Genomic DNA, 15898 nt, shown 5'->3' with positions numbered 1-15898 from the left:
GGTTATCCCCCCCCCATCCACCCCCGTCACCAGGGCCCAGCGGAGCCCTCGCCCCGCCCTCTCCCCCTCTGGTCGCGCTGAATATCCACCACCCTGCTCTGCCTAAAGCCGGGGAATTGCCTGACACCCTCCCATTTTCCTCCGAGCCCCCATTATGCGAAGCTGATCCCACTCTGAACAGCTTCAAATCCCGCCTGGACTCTGTTTGATTAGATTGCCAACCCGGGGTAATCCTTTGATTTGGTGGAGTGTCAATTACCTTTCTCTAAACACACATTTACAGAGGAGGGAACTTGTTGGTTTCAATCAATGCAGATTGTTTCTTGATAAATGGGCTATCTTCTTCTCCTCCTTGCTCCCTCTTCCAAGGCCTGCCTGCCCCTCTCTCTCCCTCTCTCCCTCTCCCTCTCTCTCTCTCTCTCTCTCTCTCTCTCTGCGTCCCCCTCCCCTTCCTTTTCCCGTTCCATCCTATCCGGTAAACAATGCCCCTTCCAGGTGTGAAGCCAGGGGGAAAAAAAAAACCGTGTGGGCTGAGGGGAGCTGTGCCCCCCTTCCCCTATTCATTCGCTCCCCCGGAGCCTAATTAAATTTGGCAGGTCCTTGTACACACAATCAAAACAGCTTCCTCCTGTGTAGCAAACGACCGAAAACCGCATTAGCAGCTACCGCCGCTGCCAAATTAAATTGTTTCCCACCTCCTTTTACAAGTGTCTAAAACCGACACTCGGGGCTCTCCCTCCTTTCCGAGTCTTCTTCGTCATTTCCCACTCAACACCTGTAAGTTCGCTGCTTTAAAAACAAATGAAGGGAAAATGGAAAAAAAAGATACCCACAAATTTGACACTCTCTCTCTGTCTCTCTCACACACCCCCCCCCCCCTTCGACCAGACCTCAGATGATCTTTTACACCGAGGGAGTGAGCAAATTCTTTCAGATGGACTCTGGCACCACCTCAGGAAAATGCACACTCTTCTTTTTTAATCGTATTACTCTTTCCCCCCTTTTTCATATTAACTTTGACCCTGCTGGGCTCTCAGCTCTAGAGAACAACGTGGCGACTGATCTGGTCAGTTTCAGAGCCATGTACCCCAGTTTGTACACTGCCAGACATTTGAGGCTTTGGCGTTATTGTGTGTTACTGGTTGTCACTGCTTTTATGACCGTGGTCGCTTCTTTCTTCACACTCCCTCAGTTCCCACCGAGGGGTGGTTTGACTCTGTGCAAACCCCTGTCGCGTCTCCTCCAAGAGTCTTCCTGGACTCAGGTTAGGAAAATCTTGTTCTTTTCCTTCCCCCCTCAAATCCTTTCCCTGTCGGGTCCCTGGCCTGCCTGCCCCCTGATCCTTCATTCTCGAAGGCTGAAGAGGAGAGAATCCAAGTGCACGAGGGCAAGGAACTGTCCACGGCCCCGTCCAGGGAAGCAGAGCATGGCTGGAGCCCCTATCTGCAAGTGGTCTGTGAATTCTCACCACCAACAATCCTAATAACTCAGTCTTAACAAGGATAAGAGCAAAAAAAAAATATGAACAGCCTCATGAATATCAGCCCAAGGGGAGCAGGAGTGAGCTGCTCAGAGATGAAAGTGCACAGAAATAAAAGCTCAATTTAATCTGCTTTAAAACCCTTCAACTTAACGTTTGTGCTTCAAACTCTGAGAGTGAGGACTGATTGCGGATAAATAGTTTCTTACCATGCCTGGAAGCTATTACACCCCTCTCCAACACAGTTTCCCATTCAGCAGTCCCAGTTTTCATTACCAGCTCTAATAAGTCTTAACATTATTAAATGCCAAGCGGACGATAGGAAAAAACGGACTCAGGGAGGGATCTCTCTTTAGTGCTTAAAGAGGAGAGCTCTTAAACCCCTGCTTTGGCGGCTCCCCGCCATGAGTGGGGCTACCCACGGAGCAAGCGTTTGTCAGGATCGAGGAGCCAAAACAAAGTTTGTGAATCTGCACCCCCTGCCCCTCTCTGCCCGTGGGGCCTCTCCACACCTGGTCAACCTAGGCGGAGGTCAGGAGGTCTTTTCACCTTTAACTTGGCCAGGACACGGATGTCTTCAGCCTGGGAGAGCGATGAGAGGCCCCAACTGGGCAGTTCACTAGGGTGCCCACGAAGTGGCCCAGGGACCACACCAGGCGCTGGGTCCATCTGCCCACAGAGGAGCAGACAACCCCACCGGTCCGCTGTCCATCCACACCCCTCCACAACGACACACCGCACACGCGCACACACTCTCACTTGCTCGGGACACCCCCCACGTACTCTGGCCCAGAGGCCCGTGGGCACACAGTCACGCCGACAGACACGAGGGCTCACGGGGCCATGTAACTCAGTCACAATGCCCCACGCACCCACGGCCGCTCAGAGGCTGCAGAGCTCTCCGGACCCCACGCCTGCGGCTCCCGTTTCCCTCCGTGACTTCGCAGACTCGGGGCCTGTGCGCCCAGCTTCCCCATCAGGAGCTGCCAGGCTCCTCCTCCAGCCCTGCAGACTTCCTGGTTCCCTGCAGGAGAAACCTCTCTCCGGCGAAGTCGCCTGCTAGCTGGCTTTATAAGTCCAGACCTGCACCGGAAGCCCCCAGACTCCTTCGAGTCAAAGGGATTCCCCAAACCACACAGTCTTTCCATTCTCTTCATTTCCTTTTTTCCCCCTCAAAAGAAATGAATCTATTGAGCTTCCTTATACACTAAATTGGGCATATCCCTGCCACCCCCCCAACACACACACCTCTAAAATCTCTCCAAATGACACCAAATCTCGCACTTTCCCCAGGCTGCCTCCCAGAAGCAGTATCTGCTGTGCAGTATTTGACTGTGAAAGATTATTTAAATTTTATGTCTCCCATCCCGCAAAGAAGTCCAACTAAGTACCTTTTCAATACAGACTGAAATAAGGACTGGGTCCCCCCACCACCTCCAGGGGTGGCAGGGCTCTGGGCGGTCCCGGGGCTCTGGCCAGGCAGCCGCAGGGCCCCTCCCGCCCAGAGGCGGCCCCTCTGCGGGCCCCGCACAGCGGGGTGCCAGGCGCAGCTCGCTCCCTTTCTTCCCTCGCCCTTTTGTCCCCGGTGGGACAGGGCTCCACTTGGGGCCCTTGAATGTCAATAGCCTGCCCCGTCCCCAGCTCCCGGCTGCTCTCACGCGGGTCTGCCTCGGCCCCCTCCATCTTTCCCCCTCCAGCCAGGCCGGTGGGGGCTGGGCCCGGGGGGGCGTTGTCTTTGGAAGCGGGCTTTGCCTGTGAAGTTCATCTTCAAGTTTGGGAGAGGCCACTGGAAAGAGACCTGGGCTAGGAGTTCACAGGAGGCAGGGTGTGTGTGTGGGGGGGGGTGGGGGCGGGGGGCTCGAGAAACCTCTGCAGGGAAACTCGAACACAATGTGTGCTCTGTACAAGTTTCTGCACCCTCCCCAGGGCCGCTGTTCCCGGGTTCGCACAGCCACTGCCTCTCCTCTGCCTGCTGTCTCCCTGCGTGCGTATTTGGGGACCTGCTTCTTTCCCTGTGGGTCTGCGACTGAGTCTTCCGCGTCTACCTCTCCCCACGGCCTTAGTGAACGCACGCTGACCAAGTCTCAAAGACAACTGCAAGGGGAGGAGTTTCGGGGAAGGACTTTCCCTTCTGAAACTGCCCGCCGGGATCAAGGAAAGCGCCATCCGCTCTGGCCGGGCACGCAGGCGCTGGAGAGGGAACCGCCTTCCCTAGCTGGTCTCCAGCTGGGCTCAGACTCCAGCTCGCCCAGCGGCTGCACAGAAAGGGGGAGAAGGCGTGTAGAGGAGCCCCAATCTCTCTCCTTCCCTGGGATCCTCCCGCCCAGGCTCCGGGAACTTGGCCTCAACTCCTGGCCCCGTCGGAGCAGAGCACCTTAATAGTTCACCCATCTGCCTCCCCACTCCCGCACTTTCTCGGTTTGGGCCCTGGCAACGCGCAAGGGAGAGTTTAGGCAGCGGCCCTCGCTAATTTTTATTGATTGCGGCGGTCAGTCAACTGTCAGGCGGGGTTTCAAGGGACCGTTTAGAGAGCGTGTGCAGGTCTGGTTAACAAATTCATTTAGGGAGCCGCAGGCCGGCTCCTCCTTCCTCGCCCCCTCCCTTGCCCAAGTTTCCTATAAATAATAGATCGACACAGGGACCCGCAGCCAAAACGCCAGCCCCGGAGGACACGCGACCGGGAGTCCTCCGCTAGACCAGGCGCGCGGTCCGCGGGCGCTCGGTGCACTAACCTGCACCCGAGCTCCCCGGGGACCTAACAGGCCGTCTTCGCCCCGTCTGCGCTCCCTGTCGGCCCTGGGGCGCATCGAGGGGGTGCCCTCCGCAAACCCCGAGGGGTCCTGGCTGCCCCGGGGCTGCGAGTTCTCCCGATCGAGTTCCGTCCGCCAGTCCCGGGCGACAGAAGCGAGAACACTGGCCTGCACGCTAGTGCGCGCGGGGAAATGCGGCTCCGCCGCACCGCGGTCCTCCGGGGCGTTCCCTACCTTTGTCGCCCAGGATGCCGTCGATGCTGTGTTTGGCTTTCTTCTCGCCGTCGTCCTCTTTCTTGTCCGCGTCGTCGTCCTCCTCTTTCTTCCCGAACTTGATTCTGAGCACGCGGCTAATCGAACTCACTAAACCTCAGAAATTCAAAGGCAAAAGAGCTAGTATAAGTCGTTGGGGTGAGGGAGCACGGGCTGCCTGGGCCCCTGGAAGAAAGACCCAAAGCTCCTTCCTCCTAACACACTGCAGGGGCATTCACACCCACGTTTAAACCTCTGCACCTACTCCGAGGTACGAGCACGGTCAGCCACCCACGTAGGGAAGCCTGGTTCACACCAGGCACTTGCACGGTGGCCAGAAACACCCACCTGTGCATTCCTGCACACACCCTTGCACACATGTGTACCCTGCACTATTACATACCCTAAATGCACTCACATCCGCACCCACTTCCCCAGAAGCCCCCCGGAGGCAGGGCCCCCAACCCCGGCCACTGCCAGGCCACACTCAGGTGCGTCCCAGCCCTGCAGCCCGAGTGCCCGGGCGCGCGCACACCTCGGGCCACTTTCCCTCTCACGGGCGGCACCGAGCAGGGCCTCCACGTTTGAGACCCACTGGCAGCAGCAACAGAACAGAAATGGTGACTGGAAGAAGGGGCTCCGGGGAGCCCCCGGAGATCAGATCCCCTGGGTCGGTGCCTCGTCTAGGCCACTAACTGAGAAAGTGCCCAGGGAGCTTCTCTCCTCGCCCAACCTTGCAGGTTAACTTTTCGCCCCTTCCTTCCTCCCTCCCTTCCAGTTCCTCTTTTCTTTCCTTCTTCTCTCCTGCCACCTTCCTTTCCGTTTTGATTCTGTCCTGTGCCCTCTCTCTCTCTCTCTCTGCCCTCTGCCTCCCTTTTCCTCCTAACTTTTCTCAGAGTTCCCCACCATCGGCCATCCCCCCTGCCACCCAGCCCGCGTCCCGGACGGAGCCCTGGCCGGACGTGGGCCAGCTCTGCAGGCTCAGCTGCCTTCTCACCTGAGGGCACGGTGCTGCGGTCACAGTGCCCATCCTTCAGCAGCCGGTCCCGGATCTCCCAGCTGAACATGCCCGGGTTTTCCCTCTTGTACTCCTCAATCTTCTTCTCCACATCCGGGGTCGCCACCTGCTTCAGAGGTGGAGGTGGGAGAGCGGGAGAGGAAAGAGGGGGTGGGGAGGAGGGAGAGACTTTTAATATCAGCCTCCCAAGAGCCCCGGACCAGGCTGGTGGCTCTGGTCACCATGCCCCTCTTGCGGCATTGCCTTTATGCTTTCAAGAAACCTGTTCTGGCTCCTAGGAAGGCCGCGGGATGGGGTGGAACATGGGGTGGAGACAGGTAATGAAAGAGAAACCTGATCGGGACCCTCAGGATCCCCCTCTTCACTATTTCAGGCAAGACCGAGGGAAGATGATCCCTGGTCTGGGATGGCGACAGGGGGTCAGGACAGATACAGGCACAGCCCAGCAAGGACTCGCTGACCTCAGAGTCCTGGGCAACCTGGACCTCACTTATTCCCATCCCTGAGAAATTCAAACAGTGCTGGGGGGACACCTGGGGGTAGGGACACTCTCCCACTGCCATGAAGCATGTAGTCACCTGGTGCTACTGGATGGCACAGGGGAGTGCCAGGGGCCACAGCCCGGACCCCCAACCACGGGAAGGCCTCCTGCCAGCTCAGCGGCAAAGACACTCACTCTGGGCTTGCTGCCGCCGATGGCCCCGGGCCGGATGGACCCGGTCTCCTGGTAGCGGCAGAGAATCTTGGAGACGCAGCCGTGGGACACGCGCAGCTGGCGGGAGATGACGCAGGGCCGGATGCCGTGGTGGGCCATCTCCACGATCTTGTGGCGGATGTGGTTAGGCAAGGGTCGCCCATTGATGAAGACCCCACCAAGCTGATTGACCCGGCCTTGGCCCAGCGGGGTGGACACTGGAGAGGGAAGGGGAGATGAGGAAGGAGAGAGGCACAGGGTGAGGATGGGGAGGACGCACTGGGTGCACCCCTTGACTCCAGTTTTTCCTGAGCCCCAAGACCCCTGACAGTTCGGAGCTCCCTGCATTGGAAGCGGTGGCAGTTGGGCAATCGGAAAAAGAAAACTGTCACGAGGCTGAGGGCCAGGCCTGCAGGGGTAGAGAGAGGGGTTACTGCTGGCCGCTCACATCCCCCCAGGTGCTGTCTGCCTCCAGTCCCGCTGCGTGGAGGGGAATGAGGACACACCTGGAGGGCTGACTGCCTCTGAGCGGGGGCAGGAGAGAGACGGCGGCAGAGCCACGGGTCTGGGGGAGCCTGGAGGCTCTGGCACCGAACGACCTCTGTCCCCCAGGATGCAGCCTGGGCGGCAGGTCTGTCTGCCTCTCCGAGACGCCAGCACTGGGTGAGATGTCACCCACCTGGTCAGTCAAGACCGACCCATTTTGTTGGGGGCCAGAAGGGGCTGATCGATGATGAATGTTTACAGCCCGTGCCCAGGCCACAGAACTGTCCTACCCATAATGGCAGAGCTGAGGACCAGTGACATAACGCTGTTGGCCGCTCCCTCTCAGGGCACCTGGCTGCCCCTCCAGGGACTCCCCTTGCTTCTGATCTCTCTCAGAGCCCTAATTTCGTTTTGGGACGATTTTGGGGGACAGGATCCCTTGTTGGCCGTTTCCTACATCGAATGCCTGCTTGGCCCCGGAAATCCACGAACTGTTCCTGCAGGCCCTGGGAGGCTGGTGCACAGACGGCCAGAGCCCCTGGGTGTGGGTGACCTCGGGAGCCAGGAAAACGGGCGCTCCTGGTGGGTGCTGGGGAGGGAGATGCCTCGCGTCCTCAGCCTTAATGCAAAGTCTACAGTCTCCTCGCAGAAGGTTGGGGGACACCCGGTGCACTAATCCGGCCTCGATCCCCCCAATTTGGGGACTCGGCGGCTGCGGAGATCCGGCAGATTAGAACGATTTCACAGCCGCCCGTGGCGGAGGGAGCCGACAGTATAATTGGAAGGGAGGAGGCAAGAAGAGGCTCCGCTGCGGAGCTGCTCCTGCCGCCTCCTCCCTCGCTCTCCAGGTGCCCCCACCTCTCTTTGGAAAAGTGGGTGTCTGAAACCACCCTCGGATTTAATCAGAAATCGTGCGTCGCCAAGCCAGAGTCACTCGGTCTCCGTGGCGGGATATGCCATTAGCTCTCGAGAGCTCTCGAGCGCCCAACTTTATATTCAAGAGCCTCTTGAGCGACCGGCACTCGGCTCTCCTCAGTATTCTCCGTCATGTTGGGCAAATATTGTTCTAATCCGCCGCGCGTCCTCGGCCGCCTGTTTTACTTGCATTCGCTACAGGAGAGGGCGACGGCAAATCCCCGGGCCGGGGCGCTCTCCCGCCTGCGCCGCTGCTCGCGCGCACTTGATCACGGAGCCGCTCTCCTCGCCTCCGTCTAATTCAGGGACCCGCGCCGTCTCGCAGCCGCAGGGACCCTCCTCCCCGGTCCCCTCCCTGCCTCTCTCCCGCGCCTCAAGCACCGGGGTGGGGGGGGGGGCTCCTATAATTACAAAAAGAGTAATTACAAAATAAAAGTCGCACCTTTCTCGAGCCTCGTCTCTATGACACTCGGGGCTACCTACCCCCAGAAGCGGAATGATCTCCCCAGTTGGCAGGTTGAAGACCTTGCCATTAATTTCAAAAGGAAACAAAATAAAACCGCCCAAAGGCTCGCGGCGGCGCGCTCCCAGCCCTTTCTCCAGCCGGGAATCCGTCCGCCGCCCGTCCTCTCTGCTCACCCGGGTGCCCGGTGTTTTAGGAACGACACATCACAAAGTGAACGTTTTTCCCTTTGCCTGCACATCGCGGTGCCCTCTTGGCCTTCCTAGGTTCTCTCCTGGGAGATCTCCAGAGTTGAGAAGCCCGAGCGAAGTTTGTGTGTGGGGGGGGGAGTATTTTTTTTTAATCGGGTGTGGGGGGGATTCGTTACTATTTATCATCTCTAATTAGTTGGTTTCCACACCCCAAAGCTCGAGTTTCTGATTGTTGCTTTGGAAGAAGCGGAGAGCCTTCCTCGTTTAGACATATAAAATATCACACACTGTTGGTATTTCGAAATAAGAGGGATTGGAGGACCATCCCGAGGTGGCAAGAACAATTCAAAACACGAGTAGGAAGCCTGTATCCGGGGAACGCAGGCAGCGGAGAAAGAGTCCCGGGGGCGGAATAGTATCTGCGAACAGTGGAAAGAACCGAAATTGACGAGGACCTGAAACTTACTAGGAGCCCAAACCTACGCGCTCAGCTCTGCGGCCAAAGGCCATAGCCCCGCGACCCGCGCGTCTGAGGCCGCCGGTCAGCGAAACCCACGCGAAACCCGACGAGAGTCGGTCCCGTCAACTTCCTGGGTCTGACGCCCCGGCTTGGACCCAGAAGACAAGGGGACCCCGTGCTGTGCGGGCGCTGGCGGCGCCGCCGCCACCCCGTGGAGGTGGCCACCTCTCCGAGGACCTCGAGTTCCCGGCGGAGGAGCGAGGAGTGAGCCCGGCGCTCTTACCTTCCAGAGGGAACCCGGTGCGTGGGTAGTTCTGCCCGGGAGCCGGCCGCATCATCCTCGGTACGCTGCCGGGAAGGGCCGCCATTCTCGCGCCCGCGGGGGACGAATCCGGAGTCGGCAAAAATCGCTTCCCGTCCGTTCCCTTCACCCCTGCTGCGATCTCTTTCTTTCCTTCTTCTTCTTCTCCTTTTTTTTTTTTAAAACCTCTTCTCGCTCCCCTCCCTACACGCTGCCTACCCCCACCCCCCTACCCCCGCCTGCAGTCTGCGCGTCCAGAAGCTGGGGAGGGGGGCGAGGTGGAGGCGGAGGTTGGGGGGAGGGAAGGTGGCGACGAGGAAGTTCAAACAAACAAACACACCAACCCCAAGTGCGCCTGTGCCCGCTCCGCTCGGCCAGAAGTTGTGCGGGCGGCCGCGCCGGGCAGACCCGGGGCACGCGGCCGGAGTCCGGGCCCCAGCCTGGGACTGGCGAGCGCCGCGCCCTCGCGCTCCCCGCTCCCGGCCGAAGTTCTGAGCCGGAGAGGCTGCGGGGTGGATTCTTTTCCGTATTTATTTATATATTTATTCTCTCGCTCACGCTCCCCCCTCCTCTCCGCACTCCCGTCCACGCCTTTCTCCAGACCACACTCGCTACTCCCCTGCACACCCGCTTTCACACCCCCGCCCCCAGAACCCTCCGGGAGGGACGAAGGTGCCTCTCAGGTTTCGGGGCTTGAGGGGAGGCGACGGGGTGACGAGGGAAGGCGAGGGGGCGAGTGGTTCTCTGGGTAAGTTGTGCAAAAGTGCGCCGCCGGAGTGCGAGGAGGAGGAGGAGGAGGAGGCAGCGGACGGGATCTGATAGGTTCGGACTTTTCTTTTATTTATGAGAAGGGAAGGGGGCCGCGGCGCAAGGGAGCCGAGAACCAATAACGAAAAGAAATCGCCAACGAGTATCTTTTCTTCCCTCTTTTCTAATCCTCACCTCGACCTGGTTTGGGGGCGGGGGTGGGGTGGGGGTAGAGCCTGAACTGCCCGTTAAAACAGAGGGAGCAGAGAGGAGGGCGGGGGCGGGGAGAAGGGAGAAGGAGAGGGGCCCACTTTGTCCGAGTGTCTCCTTTTGACGAATGGGCCGGATCCGAAGAGCGCCCAGCCCCCTGTCGCCCACGGCCCCTCTGGCGGCCGGGCTGCATGGGAATGTCGGCCTCCGGCTGGTGGCTCCTCCGGATTCTCGCCTCGTCTCTGGCCTCCCAGGGTCAGAGTCCGCCGTGTGTCACATCTTCTCCGTCATTTCACTCACACGCTGAATTTTCCGCGAGTGGGGCTGAGGGTGACTTCATGGAAGCGATTTATGACTTTCTCTGAAATACTGTCTGAGTCCCCGTGTGGGCTCTCGCTCGTCAGGGTCTGGTGCTTAGGGAACTGGGTCTAGGGCTTGGAGAACCGGGTCTGCCAAGGGTTCGGGACGCACCTCTTCGTCCCCTCCCCGCCCCGCGGCCCTCGCCCATCTCCAGCCAGTTAGAACCCGTCCCCATCTCCCGGCTCCCAGACCACACCCAGAACCCCTTTCCGGCAGGTAGACCGGCTCCCTGGAGCTGAACAGCAAGTGGGTACCCGGGAACCGGGGAGCCAGATGGGTGGGAGGAGTGGAGCTGGGCAGCGCCCGGTGCCATCCTGACTTCGTCCACTCTGCTCAGAATTTGGAGGGGGGGGGGTGCCCTAATTGAACGGCCAGCAGTGGGGGTGGGGTGATCAGAGGTTCGGAAACGCTGCGTTCTCCTGGGCTGGAGAGACCAGACGCCCCAGCCTGGACACTGAGTCCTGGGGGCGAAACGCCCTCCCAGCGGGGCAGGACGCCACGACTGCGGGCCTTTTGTCTCCCCCGGGAAAGAGTGTCTCCAGCCCAGTGCTGGAGGCAAAATACAATAAAATAAACCCAGCCCCCAAACTCGCCCCCAACCCCACCAGCCCGCCTCCTGCCCGCCCTCTCCCAGCGCTGGGGTCAGCCTAGTCTTGGCCTGGGGGGCTTTCCTCAGGCTGGCCCCACTGTGCTCCCTCCCCTCCCCTTTTCCTCACCTGTGACCTTTGCCCTCTCAGCATGGGACACACTCCCTCCTCTCTCTCTCCCCCTGCTGAGGGTGGGGGGGCTCCTCGGGCTCGTGGTGGGGGGAGGCCCTCTAGGAATGAAGGCCTACAGAAAAGCTATTAAACCCATCCCCTCCAGTGGCCCCTGAATTGAGGAGGGGGAGGCAAAGTAGCTTTAGCATTTAAAAGGGGGACACCAGGGTGCCAGGCTGCCTGAGTTATAGGGGCCCTAGGAGGCTTCCTGGTTCCCTTTCTTCACTGCAGGTGCCACCCCACTAGACCCACGGCCCTCAGGGGAGATTGGGAGATGAAGTTTGAAGCCACAGCTTGTGTACGGGGAAAGAGAAGTTAGACCTGAGCCCCCTTTCCCTGTCTTCTTGCTGGGGGGTCTGGCCTGCCTTGACCTCCAGGAGAAGTGATGTATTTCACGCACATGTATATACATGCAGATACAAGCATGCATATATGGATATAATGCGCACATATATGTGCAGATATAGACACATGTGTGCATGTAATAGATACGGGAATATATGCAAACACATGTGTGCATGCAGATACAGACACGCAACTGCACACACAATATGTGTGCACATGCAGATATAGCTATGCATGTGCACACAACACATGTGCAGATGTGGGTCTGCATGTGTGTAATGCATACACGTATACAGGCAGGTATAGATGTGCACGTGCCTATAATGTGTACATGCATGTGTGCAGACACAGATACACATGTGTGTAATATGTACACACCTATACAGATATACGCATGCATATTTGCATGCAATGTGCAGGTGCATGTACGTAAACAGACATCCACGTGTGAAGTGGGTGTGCAGACACACATGCATGCACATGTGACATGCACATGCATACATTCAGACACATGTAACCCATATGTTGCACACATTGTACATTCACTTATTCGTTCATCAATCACCGATTTCCCTCATCTGCGTGTTTGTGGGTGGACGGGGCCTGTGCGCCTGTGTGTAGGTGAAGGTGGGTTTGTGTGCAGGTCGGCTGGAGGTGGCCGTCCGGCCTGAGTCTGCGTTTTTATAGGTGAGGGCCTCTGTGTCCGTGTTTTGGAATCTCTTTCATGTTGCCTTAGCATAGCTCCACGCGCCTTCAGGAAGGTGTAGGTGGTGTTTTGGTCAGTCCCCTGGGAGAAAAGAGCCCTGGTGCACAGCTGGTGGGGATGCTGGGCGACACTGTCCCTCCCGTCACCCTGTCTCCTGAACTGGGCGGGGCAAGCATACAGCAGGACCCTGAGATTAAGGGCCTGCCAATCAGCTGTTGCTGGACATATTGGAACCCCAGGCAAGTGGGGGACCACCTAACCCTTGGCATGGTTCCTGCCCTCTTTGGCAGCTGACTGGGAGCAGCAGGTCTAGTAGCAAGGGAGGACCCCCCCCACCAGCTGGCTCCCCCAAAACCAGTGCTGCCAGTGCCAACCCTGCATTTGCACAGCTTGGGGATTCCTTGGGCCCCTGCGGGGCAGACGAGGGGGAGGCAGGGGGGTGTCTGTTGGAATGAGCGTGGCCGTTCTCGCCTGTTGGAGACCAATTTCACAAATGATTTTTGCAACAATTAAGAAGTGTGGCGGGGTGAAATGGCGATTTCACATCCAGCAGGGGAAAGGGGGGTTCACCTGGGAACGGGGGGCGGCTGCAGCTGGAGGTGGGGGGAACCTCCCCCCCTCTCATTTCCCCTTGCTCACCCTCTAGTCCCAGTCTACCCCCATGGACACGTTCATCAGCTCCTAGGACCTTCAGTGGCTGCTGGAGGTGCCCAGGGGCACCAGCTGTATGTCGGGTGTTGGGTTGGGCTTGGCCTGGAAAGTTTTCCCTTCAGCTCTTCACCCCACCCTGTCTCTTTCTCCCTGCTTCTTCCTCCCTCCGTCTTCTCTCTCTCCCCCACCTCACCACACACACACACACACACCTCACACTTTTCTGTCTTTCTTTGCACCCCCCCGCCCTTCCCCAGTCTGTCTCTCGGGCTCGTCCATCTCCTCTTGTTCGTTTCCCTCTCCTTGCCTTTCTGACGCCTCCCAGCGGTTCCCCTCTCTTCGTCTGCTCATCCTGTCCACCGCCGCCTCCCCATCTCCATGGTTTCCTGAGGCATGTCGGCCCCCGTTGCTCTCTGGGCTGTAGCTCAGACCTGAGTCCCTGGGAGAGCCCTTTGGTCTTCACGCAGTGGGGCAAAGACCTTCGGGAGGGGCCCTCTCTGCACTGAGTCTGCCTCGGGCTCTCTCCAGAGGAGCATCTCCAGACCCGGCCCAGCCGGGTTCTGGCACCCGCCGCCCCCAGAAATCACCCCGTGCCAGTGCTCCCTGGCCACATAACTGCCCCCTACCTCCACCTCTCTCTGTCTGCACTGCGATCCCCCGCCCCCCACCACACACGCACATTTCTAAGGGCAACAGCAGTGCTAATAGAAATTCTTCCTCCCGAGTTCCTGGACTGAACCTTCCAAACCCAATTAAAATGGGGAAGAAGAGCTCCGGCCTGAAGATCAGGAGCCAGACCCCAGGTCGACATCGCGGGGGAAGCTGGCTTTTCTCTGGCTGCTCCCGTCCCGGAGTGCGAATGATGGAAAGTGTGGGGTGACCTCGGACCACCGCTGGGCCTCCCTTTGCCCTGCTCCCACGTGCCCAGGGGTGCCTTCTCCCAACCCAAGTGGGGAGAACACTCTCTATTTCAGACCTCTGCGATGAGCACTTTGGAGAAGTGATTGCCCAATAAATCTCCCTTTAAAGGGTGATAAATCCACCTTGAAAACCTGGGGTTTTCGTTTGAGCGGGCCTTTTGCATGTTCAGAGGCTCCTGCCAACTACATCGACAAACGGAATTATTCCGTCTTCAAATGTTTGATAATGAGAGAGGAGGGGGTGGGGCCCGAAATGGAATATCCTCGAACAAAGGACCCTGTGGAGGTTCACTCCGGGTTCCGGAGGCCGGAATTTTCCATTGCCACGTTTGAAGAGGCACCCCTGAAGAAGAACACTTTTTTTCCACGCTCCCCCGAGCTTTTATTATTATTTTTCTCTTAAGGAGTAGCTCTCTTCAAAGAGAGACCCGAAATGCCTGCCCAAACCTGAATAGGAAGGAAAGGGAAACTTCAGTGTTTTCTGGCTGGACGTGTTCATTCTCCCCAGGAAGATAAAACAGAGTGTGTTGGGTTCCAGTTCTTGAGGTAAACAACAACAACAACAACAATAATAATAATGCGGCTTCTCCTGGCCCACTGTTGAATAAATAGGGTTTCCTTGGACCTCCCCCTTCCCTTCTCCCTGGCCCTCCCTCCGCCCTCCTCCTCTTGTTCTTCTTCCTCCTCCTCCTCCCTCTCTTCCTTCTTCTCCCCTTCTTCCTTCTTCTTCTCAGGCCGGTCCTGGGAGCTTCTTAGCTCCTGAAGTTCCAGAAATAAATATTCTGAGGTTGATGCTTGGAGGGAGCCGCCGGGATGCCTCTCCTGCCTGCCTCGCTGCGGCGGTGGCCAGTGGCTGGCTGCTGGGACAGCCGCCGCCCCCTCCTCTTCCTCTTGTCCTCGCGGACTTGGCTCCCCTGCTGAATGCTTTCCTGCTGGCTTTCAGAAATGCAGTCAAGACCACCTTCACCACGTGTTTCCCCATACCTGGAGAACTCTTTCCTCTGCCTAGTAACCCTTCTTTCCATTTCTGGTGTGGGAAAAGCACCCCCCCCCCATAGAAGAATGAATGCCCCTCCGATCTGGTCCCAGCGCCCTAAAGGGTGGAGGTGAGTGCGTGTGCATCAGAGTGTCCATATAGGAATGTGACGCGCAGAGCCTGTAGGTACCTGTGGGGGAGTATACGAGAGTGGTGCGAGTGCCCGTACTCGTGCATGTGTGTGCGTGTGCACACAGGACGCATGTGTGCACACATGGGTTCGAGGAGGTGGAGGTATGTGGCGTGCGACGGGCATGTGTTTCCTGGAACCTCTGGGAGTCTCCTCCCAAGCTCCCAGCTGCCTGAACAAAAGACCGAGTGTTGGATCGCACTGGGCTGCCTTCTCTGGCCCCTTTACATCACTTCTCCAAGTTCAATTTGCAGCGGGTCCAGCGTTAATGGGTTGTAGACTGCGCCCTTGGACAATTACCTTATCACAGTTGAACATCTATGGAACTGGCAAAGCGTTTTCACCGACCAAATCAGAGGGGGGCGGGTAGCGGGGCCGAGCGCCGGCCAAGCGCCGGCTGGCCCGCGGCTCTGACTGCGCGCGTTCCAGGGGAGCTCCCAGCCCAGACTAACTCTTCCTCCAGGCCCCCAGGCTTTTTTTTGGGGGGGGGGGGTGTGGTGGGGTGGGAAGGAGGATGAAAAGCTCAAATGCTGCCTGATCCCCACCTCACGTCAGCTTGTTGCTGAGGGGAAGCTGGTGGAATCGGGTTCCTTTGGTCTGCAGGGCGAGTCCTTTCTCCTCCCCCTGGAAGCCCCCTCCTCCATCACCGGCCCACTCAGGAGGGAGCGCCCTTCACTGGGTGCAGGAGTACTTGATCTGTTTCTGTAGCCTGTGTTCCATAGCAGATGCTCAAGCAATATGCATTGGATGGATGGATGGATGGATGAACGAACGAACAAACGAATGAGTGATTGTAAAGCAAGCAGGGTATCTGGACTCGGGAAAAGGCTGAGTGGCCTGGGCTTGGATCTTGTGAGGCCGGAGACTTGCCTGATAACATTGAACCTTTGCTGTGCCGCATACCACACACACACTCACACCTGTGCAAACGGGACTCAAAATGTGGCCGATCTGCACGGTCTTAAGTAGCGGGCATGCCTAGTCTGGGTCTGCCGTCGGTGCTCAATGCACGCCGGCTCCCTGGC

General features: G+C 58.3%; 1 protein-coding gene across 3 annotated transcripts in view; it reads right to left on the bottom strand.

Moving 5' to 3' along the window:
- The window catches only part of PAX7 (paired box 7), a 99104-nt gene extending 88713 nt beyond the window's left edge, over positions 1-10391 (bottom strand). The window contains exons 1-4 of one of the 3 annotated variants that reach the window (XM_028513427.2): positions 8993-10391; positions 6177-6412; positions 5480-5609; positions 4465-4599 (exon numbers count right to left, since the gene is read on the bottom strand). In XM_028513427.2, coding sequence (XP_028369228.1) covers positions 4465-4599; positions 5480-5609; positions 6177-6412; positions 8993-9077 — 586 coding nt within the window. In that variant the 5' untranslated portion in view covers positions 9078-10391. The remainder of the gene's footprint in view (positions 1-4464; positions 4600-5479; positions 5610-6176; positions 6413-8992) is intronic. The other 2 variants (XM_028513428.2, XM_036025395.1) reach the window with 2 other exon arrangements.
- Positions 10392-15898: the final 5507 nt, after the last annotated feature.

This window comes from Phyllostomus discolor, chromosome 5 (genome assembly GCF_004126475.2).
Source record: "Phyllostomus discolor isolate MPI-MPIP mPhyDis1 chromosome 5, mPhyDis1.pri.v3, whole genome shotgun sequence".
Classification (NCBI taxonomy): domain Eukaryota; kingdom Metazoa; phylum Chordata; class Mammalia; order Chiroptera; family Phyllostomidae; genus Phyllostomus; species Phyllostomus discolor.
The sequence above is the reverse complement of the archived record's forward strand: the minus strand, read 5'-3'. Positions and strand labels throughout refer to the sequence as shown.